Here is a 14,449-nt window from a genome sequence, read left to right as displayed (position 1 = left end):
TATTTCCATTAACCCCGTCACCACCACCACTACTGCTATTACTACTACTAAAGTGTTTTTATTAATATGTATTTCACAGAAAGAACTAATCAGGGAAGTTGAAATGGGTCCCTTCAAACACACCCTAGATGATGGACTTGACATTCGTAAGGTAAGTGACTTGATACCATCTTGAGATTTTGGGGGCCCTTACAATGTAAATGGGGTTAGCTGTATCCAATGCAAATTTGTGCTTGCAAATCACAGAACTAGATAAATTCTGTTATTTCGATACCTTCACAGGAACGTGTTAATATATTCTGTTACATAGAAACTGGTTTGAAATTGTCAATAATAATAATAATAATTTCTTGCATTTTTTTTGAAAATGATTTTTGTCAATAATAATAATAATAATAATAATAATAAAAATAATTTTAAATTCTTCCTTTTTTTTTTTTTTTTTTTAAAATTTTTTTTTTTACAGGCTGCATTTGAATGTATGTATACCCTTCTGGATTCTTGTTTGGATCGAATTGATATCTTTGAATTCCTTAATCATGTGGAAGATGGTTTAAAGGATCACTATGATATCAAGATGTTAACCTACTTGATCCTTGTACGCTTGGCACATCTCTGCTCCAATACCGTTCTACAAAGTAAGATACTGTTGTATTATTATCAGTTTGCAGTGTAATGTTAAGCGTTTTAATTTTTTTCTTAAATTCTCATTAGTAAAGAAGCCACAAATGTGTGTCAATGTTTAAATTCTGCAATTCACATTGAAAAAATGCACTGATCTCCAAACAGTGTAGTTTGTTGACAATTGCTTGTCAACAAATTGTTTGCAAATTCTGTCTTTTCAAAGAAAAGTGAAATGGAAAGTACTTTACATGAAAAAAATCGGTAAGGGTTTGTGACAGAAAGGGCATCCAGTAATAAAGCAACATCTCAATAATATGTATTCATCCAACCCATGCTGGTACAGAAAAATAGACATAAAATGAACTGATGATTGCTGTGTGTTATCAATTAGTGAAATACAATTTTTGTTGTTTTATTCTTGTAAAATATGTCAATGTTTATTAAAATATTTCTTTAATGAGAGAGGCAATTTGTAGGGTTCTGTCGATCAATAGATTAAAAGTTGTTGGTGTCAAACACCCTCAGCTTAAAATATAGGGTTTTTTGTTGTTTTATTTTAGATATTTGGTGAAAATGTTAAGTGGGAGTTGTCTTGAATTATGCTTTTACTAAATATCACTGGTTAATGGCTGAGAACTTGGCATTTAAAAAGGGGTTTTAATAGTGAAAAAGTGTAACAATTTATTTTTTAATATTGAATCATGAAAATGGAATCAAGACTGGAAAGCAATAATCAGGCTCACCTCTTGACATTAACCATTACAAGAACATCAATTATATACAAGTTAAACTATACATATATATATATAGTTTAACATTACAGAACAACTATATACAAGTAAAAGTATATATATATAATATAATATAAGAATAACTATATATCTATAGAAGTAAAGCTGTATGTGATTATATATATATAACATAAGAACAGCTACATATCTACAGATGTGAAACTGAATATATATCTTTTTGTAAAACTACATAGTAATTAGAAATGATCTAATTATAAATCTTACAGAGAGAAATAAGCAGCAGTGTTACAATAAAGCAGTTGTTTACTGTCAACTTAATGTGACAGTACCAATAAGGGAATCATGCTGCTGCTATTTAGCCCTAGGAAGCTGGACCACTTCCTGTCGGCCTTGATACATTTCCCGTGTCCTTATATTTGTGAAAGGGAGACAAGCTTCCACACCCAGCTTTAGTCTGCATTCAGGGACATGTTTCTGAGTCATTGTGGTCTAGCTTCCTAGGGCTAAATAGCAGCAGTATGATTCCCTTAATGGGTCTGTCACATTAAGTTGACAGTAAACAACTGCTTTACAGTAATGTGACGGTGTTAAAGTAAATCAGTAATATATATTTACATATGCCAGCGTGGAAAACAGGCATTAAATAATATTGATGATGATGATGATGTTAATGCTGACCTTATCTGATTTAGGATTCAGTATGTTGAACCAATATATTAAATCCTATATCAGATAATGTTTGCATTACGTAAAATATATTATTGATTTACTTCAATATTATCGCATTTCTATATAGTTTTACTTCTGTCAAAGTGGACAGCTATATTTTTATATATTTGATATATCAACGTTGACAGTGTGCTTTTGTTTCACCATTTGTTTGTGAACAGCCCGGTTGTACGTGGAACTCATAGTAGACTGTCAGGCATTCACCAGGGCTCAGTTCTCAGTCCCCTCCTATTCATCATTGTCCTCCGTGCCATAACAGGAATTTAAGACCAGTTGCTCCTGGGAACTACTATATGCTGATGATCTTTCTCTCATAGAGGAATCCATAACAGAACTAGAAAAGAAATTGCAGGTGTAGAAGCAAAACCTGGAATCAGTGGGTCTTAAAGGTAACTTAGCTAAGACCAAGGTTCTAGTAAGCAAGATACAGATAGGACCCTACCCCTTTCGGGTAAATGGCCTTACTCAATATGTAGAAATGGTGTAGGTAGTAATTGGTGTACCCAGTGCAAGCTATGGACACATAAGAGGTGCAGTCAAATTGCAGGAAGGTGAATGGATAAAGTAGTTTTTATATGTGGAAGATGCACAGGTGCCATAAAGTTCAAGGTCACACGGGAAAGGAGGATTTTCTCAAATGTCCTGGAGGCAAGCTTCCCAGAGGTAGAAGATAGTTTCTGTTACCTAGATGAACTAATTAGTGATGGAGGAGGATGTTCTGAAAGTGTAGTTGCTGGAATAAGAACAGGATGGAGAAAGTTCAGAGTTGATACCTCTGTTGGCAATCAAAGCTCTCTCTCTCTCTCTTTGCAAGTGAAAGGCAGATTGCATCAATACTACATGGTAGTGAGACATTAGCCCTGAATGCAGAGGACATGCATAGACTAGAGAGGAATGAAGCCAGCATGTTCCACTGGATGTGCAGTACGCATGTACAACAAACTGCTAAAATATTGAGAAAAATTCTGCATAAGAGGAATCAGATGTAGTGTGCAAGAGAGAAGACTGCATTGCTTTGATCATGATTTTTTTATATCTCAGACTCAGGACCGTAGCTAGGGTGGGGAAAGCGGGGCACATGCCCTGGGCGCTGCTTTGAGTGGGAGGCACAATTTTGACCAAAATCATTTACTAATTAATCCATTAAAAAAACCAGTTATTCATTTTTTTTATGCATGTTTCTGCTTTTTTTTGGGGGGGGGGCGATTTTGATGCTTGCCCTGGGTGCCGTTTACCCTAGCTATGCCCCTGCTCAGACTGCAAGTTATCTAATGTAAATATTAGCATTCAAATGCACGTGTTTGGTAGTTTTACAGCAAAATGCTGTTATCTTTTTTAAATTCTTAACAAGCTTGTTGTAAAGGTTCAACATTTAAAACTGTGAAATTCCTTTTTGTTTCTTCACCTTAGAACTGGACCGTTTAGTCGAGCCATTGCGAGCTACTTGTACTACAAAGGTGAAAGCACACTCTGTGAAACAAGAGTTTGAAAAACAGGATGAGTTAAAACGATCAGCTATGAGAGCTGTGGCATCATTACTCAATATTACTGACTCAGGTAAATCTTGTTTGAATTAGCATAATTTCTGTTGATTAGTTAATCCCTCAAACCTCTCGTTATCATTTGATTGAATTATATCTGTGGATATGATTGATTATCAGAAGAATTAATTTGTAATGATTGTATTTTTTGATATAGATTGCCCATGTTCAGTCCACTGCAGGACGAGGGCCTCAGCATGTTCTTTCTACCAGGCCTAGCATGGTCTGATGTGGAGGCTGTGAATTTGAACTTGAGATCATACTGGTCTAATGAGCTTACTCTGCCGCACCGGCTCAATTGAAATGGTTTGGCAGAGAGCTGCAGTTTTTATACTCTTACCCGGAAGTGATGTTAACTGCCTGTAGAGTGTACCCGTGTGTGTGTGTGTGTGTGTGTAAATAATTATTTAGATGTATAAATCAAGGAGTACTCAATACCTACAGTAGTGTGTTTTATTTGTTCTAAACTCATGATTCAGCATGATTTGACAGTTTTTATGTTACCTGAACGAACTTCACACAACGGGATTAGTGACTGAACCACCACCTTTGAACATGTGTGTGTTGTTGTTGTGTATGTCTATGTATAGATGCAGGCTTGTCTGTGTGGTAAGAAGTTTGCTTCCCAACCACATAGTTCCAGGTTCAGTCCCACCGTGAGGCACCTTGGGCAAATATCTTCTACTATGATCTCTGTCCAACCAAAGCTTTGTGAGTGGATTTGGTAGGTGGAAACTGAAAGAAACCCATCATATATGTGTATGTCTCTGTGTTTGTTCCACCACCACCACCACCATTTGACAAGTGTTGATGTGTTTACATCCCCTTAATCTAACGGTTTGGCAAAAGAAACTGATAAAGTATCAGGCTTTAAAATAATAAGTCCTGGGGTCAATTCATTTGACTAAAAATTCTTCAAGGTGGTGCCACAGCATGGCCATGGTCTAATGACTGAAGCAAGCAAAAGATATGCAAGTTGATCTTCAGTGTATTACTACGGCACTCCGTCGGTTATGATGAGGATTCAAATTGATCTGATCAACGGAACAGCCTGCTCATGAAATTAACGTGCAAGTGGCTGAGCACTCCACAGACATGTGTACCCTTAACATAATTCTCAGGGAGATTCAGCGTGACACAGAGTGTGACAAGGCTGGCCATTTGAATTACAGACACAACAGAAACAGGAAGAAAGAGTGAGAGAAAGTTGTGGTGAAAGAGTACAGCAGAGTTCGCCACCATCCCCTGCCGGAGCCTCGTGGAGTTTTAAGTGTTTTCGCTCAATAAACACTCAACACCTGGTCTTGGAATCGAAACCGTGATCCTATAGCCGCGAGTCCGCTGCCCTAACCACTGGGCCATTACGCCTCCACTTCAGTGTATTAATAAGTAATGATAATGTAAGTAGAGCAATGTTGTTTATGTTTAAGAACTAACTCTGACCAGATAGAGAAGATATTGCACTGCAGACAGATTGTTTAGTTTTGTATCCAGTGCCTGGACACTTGTGTTTCTACAACTCTCGCTTAACTGCAGCAAATAGAGACAAGCAACAGTGTAATGGGAGTGGGAACAATATCTCGAATTTTGGAAGCAGTTAGTGGCAGTTGTTGACAGGTGACAAGTATTGAAGTATAAACAGGTTGTGTATGTATGATTTAATATACACGATTACAAAAGAGCTACAAAGAGTTTCATGCTTTTAAGATATATTAAATTGGCAGATTTATCTAATATGCCATTTATCTCCAAGCAATCTTTCAGGCTTGGTTTAACCAGGACACTGAATGCAAAATGTGGAACAGTAAACTATATGTGTGTGTATAGACATACATGTATGTGTGCTTGTGTATATATATGTATATATATATATATATATATATATATATATATATATATATATATATATATATACTTAAGGTAAGGTGTGAAGTTGTATGGCTCAGTGGTTAGAGCATCGAGCTTACAATCGAGAGGTTGAGTTCAATTCCCAGACTGGGCTGTGTGTTGTGTTCTTGAGCAAGACACTTTACTTCACGTGGTTCCAGTTCACTCAGCTGTAGAAATGAGTTGCGACATCATAGGTGCCAAGCTGTATTGGCCTTTGCCCATCCCTTGGATAACATCAGTGGCATGGAGAGGGGGAGGCTGGTATGCATGGGCAACTGCTGGTCTTCCATACAGTCAAATGACTGAAACATGTAAAAGTATGTATGTGTGTTTGTGTATATAAATGATAATGATATATATATATATCTTATATATTTCTTATTTCTTTTACAGCAAAGAACCCAATTGTGAATGAATTTCTAGTACAAATCAAAGGTAATTCCGAACTGTCTGCAATGTTTGAAGCAATACAGAAAGACGTCTCTTCCACTGGGTCAGATTCCTTGATGGACATCAGCTGAATGCACTCACTCCCTTCTTAGCTCTAACTTTCTTATCTCTTATCATCCTCTGTGCCTTTATTTACAGCTTGTCTCTTCATGTTCACACTTATACTTAACAAACAACATAGAGATGATGATGATGATGAAGAAGAAGAAGCAAGTTTCTATGGCAACATCTGAAATATTGATTGACTTGCATTTTCTTCTCCTGGAGAATATCATCTTCTGACTAAGGAATTACTATTAACACACACACATACACACACACACACACATACACACACTCATACACTGCTTCTGTCTGTCTGTCTCTCTCTCTCTCTCACACACACACACACACATACATACATACCCATACACAATTGATGTCTATACTTTAGTTTTCTCTGATTTTCCATGTCTGTTTACGTCAGACCATTATTTCATAAAGATTTCCTGTTCCTTGCTTTCTACCTCCCCCTCTCTTTCTCTCTCTCTCTCTCTCTCTAATTAAGTGTGCCATTAATTGCAGTTAGCCTCTGTCCATTTGTCTCACTTGATCCATTTATTGCTGACTTGTTGATTGCTCGGATTATGTTTCTGATATGGCGAGAAAAAAAAAGAGAAGAAAAAAAAAAGAAAAAAACTGAAAATAAATAAACAAACACCCCCCACCCCAGACTGGACAATGCAGTTTTTTTATGTCCAAACCCCGCCCCCCACCTCTGCATTTCCTTTTCTTCTTTACAGAGTATAAAAATAAATAAAACAAAAAAATTAATAATAAAAAGAAAAACTGAATAAAGTTTCTTTTTCCCCTCCTCCCTAAATGTGAAAATGTTTCTTTTTTTTGTGAGATTTCTCTTCTAATTATTATTGAGATTTTTTTCATTTTTTAAAAAATGTATTTTAAAAGAAATCTTTAACAACAAAACCCATCTCTGTTCTTTTAAACTAGCTTTACTGTGTATATTTATAGCCTCAGGCCGACCGAAGCCTTGTAAGGGGATTTAGTAGATGGAAACTGAAAGAAGCCTCTTGTATGTATGTATGTGTGTATATATATATATATATATGACAAGCTTCTTTCAGTTTCCATTTACCAAATCCACTCACAAGGCTTTGGTCAGCCTGAGGCTGTAGTAGAAGACACATCACACTCAGGTGCTACACAGTGGGACTGAACCCAGGACCATGTGGTTGATAAGCAAGCTATTTACCACACAGCCACTCCTGCACTTATTAGAAAGAATAAGATAAAGAGACCAATAGCAAAGATATAATTATATTTTATGTATAAAGTCTTACAGCTGTTTCAGGGAAAATCCAATGTATCCCTTCATCGGAGACGGTAATAGTAGAAGAATGGATTATTACATCTATAAGAGGAGATTTGTAGTAAGTGGGAGCGATGCGTAGAAGAAAGAACAAAGAAGAAAAAGTACTTGGAGTATAGTTCCATTCCAACAGTAGATATCCATGTAAAGAATCCTTGTGGTTATTTTCCGGAGATAGTTGGAATGGAACTATACTTCTTTGTTCTTTCTTCTACGCATCGCTCCCACTTCTTACTGCAAATCTCCTCTTATAGATGTAATAATCCATTCTTCTACTATTACCGTTTCCAATGAAGGGATACATTGGATTTTCCCTGAAACAGCTGTAAGACTTTATACATAAAATATAATTCTACCTTTGCCATTGGTTTCTTTATCTTATTCTTTCTTTACATATATATATATATATATATATATATATATATATATATATATATATATATATATATATATATATATATATATATATATATATATATATATATATATATATATATACACGCTAATACACGGCCCATGTTATATTCCTCACTCGTGTTGCAACCACGTCAGGGGCATAACTAGCCGGTATACAGCACTTACTCGGTATTACCTGTATCTTTAGGGTTTGGTTGACTCCAATACCCTTCATAACCTTTATATATATATATAAAATTCATTTTAAAAAAAACAGAAAAAAAAGACCACAAGGAAAAAGCAACAATGCAACCACATGCAAAGTATTAATAGGATGCTCAGAGAAGGAAAAGAGTGGTGGTTTTATGTTTCGAGCATAGCTCTTCTTTGGGAACAGGAAACATCGGAAAGTCCAAAAAACTATATGTATGTATTTGTGTGTCTGTCTGTCCCTCACCATCACTTGACAACCAATGTTGGTGTGTTTACATCCCTGTAAACTAGTGGTTTGGCAAAAGGGACTGATAGAATAAGTACTAGGCTTACAGAGAATAAATCCTGGGGTCAGTTTGTTCGACTAAAGGCGGTGCTCCAGCATGGCCACAGTGAAATGACTGAAACAAGAATATATCTTTATCCTATATTTATTTCAGTTATCAATTAGATTGCTGTCATGCTGGAGCACCACACACACACACATATATATATATGTGTATATATATATATATATATGTAAACACACATATGATGGTCTTCTTTCAGTTTCCATCTATCAAACCCATTCACAAGGCTATAGTGGAAGACGCCCAAAGTGCCATGCAGTGGGACTGAACCCAAAATCATGTGGTTGGGAAGCAAGCTTCTTACCACATAGCCACTTATATATATACATGAGGTCTGATCAATAGGTATCCAGACTGTTGCTTTAGTAGCGAAGCTGAAACACACAGAGTGCTTGGAAGGAAGGTGTGTAGCGTGTGATTGTCGCATTGACCATGACAGAAAGTTGTCATGGCAGTACCTGCTCAGAGGCCTACACAAAGCCGCAGAAAATATGAACCGCACACAAGTGTACGAGTGATTCAGACATTTCCAAGATGGCCGAAAAAAATGTCGATAACGACGACTGTTCTGGGAAACCTGCCACCAGCAGAACTGAGCAAAGCATCACAGCTGTGAGGGGAAACTAGAATCACCATCCGTGAGTTATCAGAGGATGTGCAGATTGTTTACGATTCAGTTCAGTCCATTATCACTGAAGATTTGAGTACGAAATGCTTGTCTGCTAAGTTTAAGACAAAACTGCTTTCAGCTGACCAAAAGAACACTCGGGCGGGGCGGGGGGAACCCTGCTGTACACTTTCACTCTTTCTTCCTGTTCCTGTTGTACCCGTATTTCAAAGGGTCAGCCTTGTCACGCTAACTCTCCGAGAACTACGTTAAGAGTACAGTACACGTGTCTGTGTGGAATGCTCAGCCACTTACGCGTTAATTGAATCAACTGGAACCCTCGTCGCAGTAATCGACGGAGTACCGTAGTATAAAGAGGTGTTATGCCTGTTGAAAACAAACGTAATATATAACAGGAAGAAAGTTGTGAAAGAATACAGCAAGGTTCGCCCCCGCCGAAGTCTCGTGGAGCTTTAGGTGTTTTCGCTCAATAAACACTCACAACGCCCGGTCTGGGAATCGAAACCGCGAGTTCGCTGCCCTAAACATTGGACCATTGCGCCTCCACTTCAAATATTATTTAATAGATTAACCTTTCTGCTGTATTTTACATTCTCATTTCAAATCTCATCAACATCGACTTTGCCCTGGGTCTTTTCAATAAAATTTACGGTGCTCCAGCATGGCCGCAGTCAAATGACTGAAACAAGTAAAAGAGTAACTGTTCGCTGCTTCTGCCCCAGAAAGTTCAGCCTTGTATCAATGTTAAAAACACCTTTAGCCTTGTGCTACCCTTCCGCCTTCCATTATTAGATGTATTCTAATGTTTGAAGTAAGATTTTCTGTTGCTAAAGTAAAGTTTTCTAAACCAACAACTAAATAACCTCTCATATATATATATGTGTGTGTGTGTGTGTATATATATATATATATATATATATATATATATATATATATACACACACATACACGCACCATGTGTAGGTTGCCAATACATATATACACACACATACACATATGTAGTTTGCCAATTCTACTTATGAATGTCTGCACATCGGTCATTATATTTTCTCACTGTTGTGACGTTTTGGTCTAAAGTTTTAATTGGTTGATGGCAAAAGTTCAAAGTTTCAGCTTGTTATGGATGGAACCTCCTTCAACCACTTTAGACATTCTCAGTGACTTAAACTCGGTGACGTTGGAAGAAAAGCCATTGGTCAGTTATTCATTTCGTATTGCTTGGGTTTTAGTCCAACTTGTTTATGGGTATAATTCTTGAAATACCTGGCGGTGAATGTTAAACAATCTAAAAGCTGCGCAATACTATCAGAATCATGGGGATCTTTGTGATTTGACGGGCAACATTTTTTTATACTTCGAATACTTGTATATTTTGTGTTATAGAACAGATAAAAAAATTTGTATTCGAAGTTATTTCATGTAAAAAATTGTCGTATTTCGGTAATTTCAACCAATCACTGACGTCTATTGAGGTAAAAACAATTACGCCCTGGAATGTAAACAACGGTGTTACGGGATTTTTTCCCTTGAATAAAATTAGTACCGTTGTTTGTCAACAAAAACTATCAGCGGTATATTTTTCGTTTGTCAGTTATTTATGACATCGTTCGTGCGTTTGTACTGGTTTTAGCTTTAGGGTTAGGGTTAGTTTTAGGATTACGGTTAGGGTTATGATTATTTTTGCCATAACCTTAACTCTAACCCTATAACTCATAACCCTAACCCTAACCCCAACCCTAACCCTAAAACCCCAACCCTAAAACCCTAAACCCTTACTAGGGAATAATGATATAATTAAACAGAGAATAACACACTTGACACCGAACAGCACTAACTGTATTCAGCTGAATAGACGTCAGTGATTGGTTGAAATTACAGAAATTCGACAACTTTAACATGAAATAACTTTCGATGTACAATTTTTTGTTAAGAAGGTTAAGAGAAGAAGTTGTTTTATATGACACATTCTACCAGTGTCCCAAGTTTGAAAGTGTTTCGTTAAGAAAACAAATGTTGCCCGTCAAATCACAAAGATCCAATTAAATAAATTATACACTGCCTGTTTTTGGCAAAGGGTCGGTCTTTCAAAATCTACTGTTGTTCAAGTAATTATCTTTTGCGTAATCCCTACCAAATTGGTGGACTTGGGGGCACATCGTAGAAATAGATGAATCTATGATGTGCAAGCGCAAATACAACGGAGGACGGGATGGAGAGGATAAAAATAGGTTTTTAGTCTTTGTACCTGACCGTTCTTCTGAAACTCTTCTACCACCTATTAAAAAAAACGGTTTATCAAACCAGGGACGACTATATATTCTGATTGTTGGAGTGCGTACAATGGGATTACTGAAATAGATGTGACACCGAAATACACCCTGGAAGAACGTAAAACGACCTTTTATGGGGAAGATTCAGCAAAAAAAAATTTTTTACTTTGCTTAAAAAAAATTATTTACTTTATTTTAAGAAAAACCCATACAGGTTTCGCGCATTCGCGCTAGATAGTCGTAGGATCGACTAGTCACAACTAGCTAGCGCGTATGCGAGTGCGCGCACCGAGACCACTCTTCTTGAATAGTACCCAGAATCACTATAATTATAGAGAGTGATTATATTTAAAAAAATTATATATATATATATATATATATATATATATATAGTGAAAGTAATACTTTGACCATCACGGCTGTTACGTTCCAAAACGCTCCGCCATAGGTGAAAATCTGGGAAGTAGAAACAGTATTGTACTCTTTTACTTGTTTCAGTCATTTTGACTGCGGCCATGCTGGAACACCGCCTTTAGTCGAGCAAATCGACCCCAGGACTTATTCTTTGTAAGCCTAGTACTTATTCTATCGATCTCTTTTGCCGAACCGCTAAGTTACGGGGACGTAAACACATCAGCATCGGTTGTCAAGCGATGCTGGGGGGACAAACACAGACACACAAACATATACACACACATACATATATATATATATATATATATATATATATACATATGTAGTAACGCCTTGTCTCGTGCGCATGCGTAGTCATCAATATCCAAGTTTGGCGCCCTGATTCTTTCTCTTTTCTCGCCGGCCGGCGAAGAGGAAACACAGGTCCAACAGAGCTCTCTCACATGAGCGTGGTCGTATCAAGCTGTCTCTCCAACATTCCAACTCTGGGGACAGCTCACAACAACATTCCGGCGTCTCAGCAACCATGCTCTCTCACAGAAGGAGTCTCAGCAACCAAGATTAAAGATGCCTATTTTCCTCCATAAATAAATATTGTTGTGTTGATAGTTCAGAGTTCTGCGTTTCGTTGTTATTTAGAATTTAATATAGGAAAGCAGGTGTACACCTAATGGTGTATAACCACTTTCCTATAAAAGTGGTGACCCCCGAGTAAGAACAACCGCAGCCGGGGATTCTGATCTACCGACCGACAATACTACACTAGCCGCCGCTGACATAAGTAAATACGGCACTTTTCTATAACTGGTGACCCGACTAAAAGAACGACTGCAGCCGAAAATCTGAACTGCGACCAATAATGCTACATTTGGTACCCCAAGCTAAAAAGATCTACAGACCTCATTTCAACAGCCATTAAATTCGTTTGCTTCGCGACGTTCAACATCAGGATTGCCTCTACATTCTCATCAAACAAGTGAAAAGCTAAGAAAATTTTTTCTACGTTAAAGTTTTTCCTTTTATCAATGACTTCCTTAGCCTATAACCAAAAACTTCTTTACTGCTAAGATCTTTGTGGTTTTTCACACAAAAAACTTCACGGTTATTTCATTCTAACAATTTTTTGAGCAATTTCCTACGTGTTTTACGAGACGTCAATTCATTCTTACACAGCGTCCTCTACTTGCTGAAAATAGCAGTAAAAATGCACAGTTACATTTCAGTGAGTACATAACATTTATTGATGCTTACTTGTTCCCAGTTCAGCATATTTCACACCTCTCCGTTTCTCTCGGCCGGAGAATGGGAGAGTTACTGACTTATCTTCATTTGCACGGGATTTTCTTTTTTTTTTTGGTCATTTTCGCTCGCAGCTCCGAATTCATGACAGCATTTTCCAGCAATGCCACCAAATAGACGCCCTGTTAAATTTCTCTCTCTTGATACGCACCAACAGCTACCATCCCGCTTCTAATGGAATGGTTGAGCGTTTTCATAGGCAATTTAAGGCTGCCTTACACGCCTCACCCAACCCGCAGTCTTGGGTTTGAATTTCTTCAAGGTCGACGCTAATGGTCGTACAGAGATTGTGTCTGTCGACCGTCTGAGAAAGCGTACCTTTTCAAACACCACACACCACTGTCAACATCATTACCACTACACATACAGAACACAGCCAGTTTTACAGCGACGACATCAACAACCACGACGAACTACAAGCATCACCCCCCCGACGTCGCCAACAACGTACTACCAGCATCGCCAACATCAACATGATTTCTCCAAGTACACAAGCAACCAGCATCAACAAGCGCGGTTTTATTTCGACTCTGTTAGAGTGGATGTTTTCCACTCACGTTCAACAGACCATCCAGAATGTTCAGTACCAGGTAACACAAGTCCTAGCATCCGACGCTCAACTACAGCTCTGCTCACTGACCACAACTTCCTGCGTATTAACATTCCAAATCTCCTTGTGTAACTTTTATAGAATATTCCGTACCAGGTAACACAAGTCTCAGCATCGACGCTCAACCACAGCTCTGCTCCTTTGACCACAACTTCCTGCGTATGGACATGCTATAATCTTGTGTAACTCTTATACGAACTGGATTTTTTCTCTACAGACACTTTTAATGTGTTCTGTGTTTTTCTCACACACACACTTGTGCACTCATACATTTTCTTTCCTTTCAGAAAAAACAAACAATCAGACTTTTACATCCCGTGATGTCAGTTCCTGGACAGTGGTCATCACGGTTGTTTTATCATTGTCTCATTTGTTTTTCACTAGGTGGCATTTACTGCCCATTTTACTTGCATGTTTTCTTTCATCAATTCATTTGTACATTGCATGCATGTATCTCACAAGTGTACATTCATTTCTTTGTGTGTGTTTGTGCCACATCTTGTGGTTGGTTTCAGTGGCCATCCTGCCTCAGGCGTTCCTCCAATTTTCTATTTTCGTGCGTTCCGCACTAGCAGGGGAGCCCTGTAGTAACGCCTTGTCTCGTGCGCATGCGTAGTCATCAATATCCAAGTTTGGCGCCCTGATTCTTTCTCTTTTCTCGCCGGCCGGCGAAGAGGTAACACAGGTCCAACAGAGCTTTCTCACATGAGCGTGGTCGTATCAAGCTGTCTCTCCAACATTCCAACTCTTGGGACAGCTCACAACAACATTCCGGCGTCTCAGCAACCATGCCTATTTTCCTCCATAAATAAATATTGTTGTGTTGGTAGTTCAGAGTTCTGCGTTACGTTGTTTATTCCGAATTTAATGTACGGAAGTGGGTATACACCTAATGGTGTATAACCAATTTCCTA

The 14,449-nt window shown here is 37.9% G+C and overlaps 1 protein-coding gene across 1 annotated transcript in view; it reads left to right on the top strand.

The window, feature by feature from the left end:
* LOC106867201 (cullin-associated NEDD8-dissociated protein 1) overlaps positions 1-6,848 on the top strand; it is a 64,683-nt gene extending 57,835 nt beyond the window's left edge. The window contains exons 26-29 of the mRNA XM_089348321.1: positions 80-151; positions 467-638; positions 3,516-3,662; positions 5,930-6,848. Of these exons, the coding sequence (XP_089204447.1) occupies positions 80-151; positions 467-638; positions 3,516-3,662; positions 5,930-6,057 (519 nt within the window). The 3' untranslated portion in view covers positions 6,058-6,848. The remainder of the gene's footprint in view (positions 1-79; positions 152-466; positions 639-3,515; positions 3,663-5,929) is intronic.
* Positions 6,849-14,449: the final 7,601 nt, after the last annotated feature.

Source organism: Octopus bimaculoides, chromosome 3, assembly GCF_046866305.1.
Source record: "Octopus bimaculoides isolate indiv1 chromosome 3, ASM4686630v1, whole genome shotgun sequence".
Taxonomy (NCBI): domain Eukaryota; kingdom Metazoa; phylum Mollusca; class Cephalopoda; order Octopoda; family Octopodidae; genus Octopus; species Octopus bimaculoides.
The sequence above is the reverse complement of the archived record's forward strand: the minus strand, read 5'-3'. Positions and strand labels throughout refer to the sequence as shown.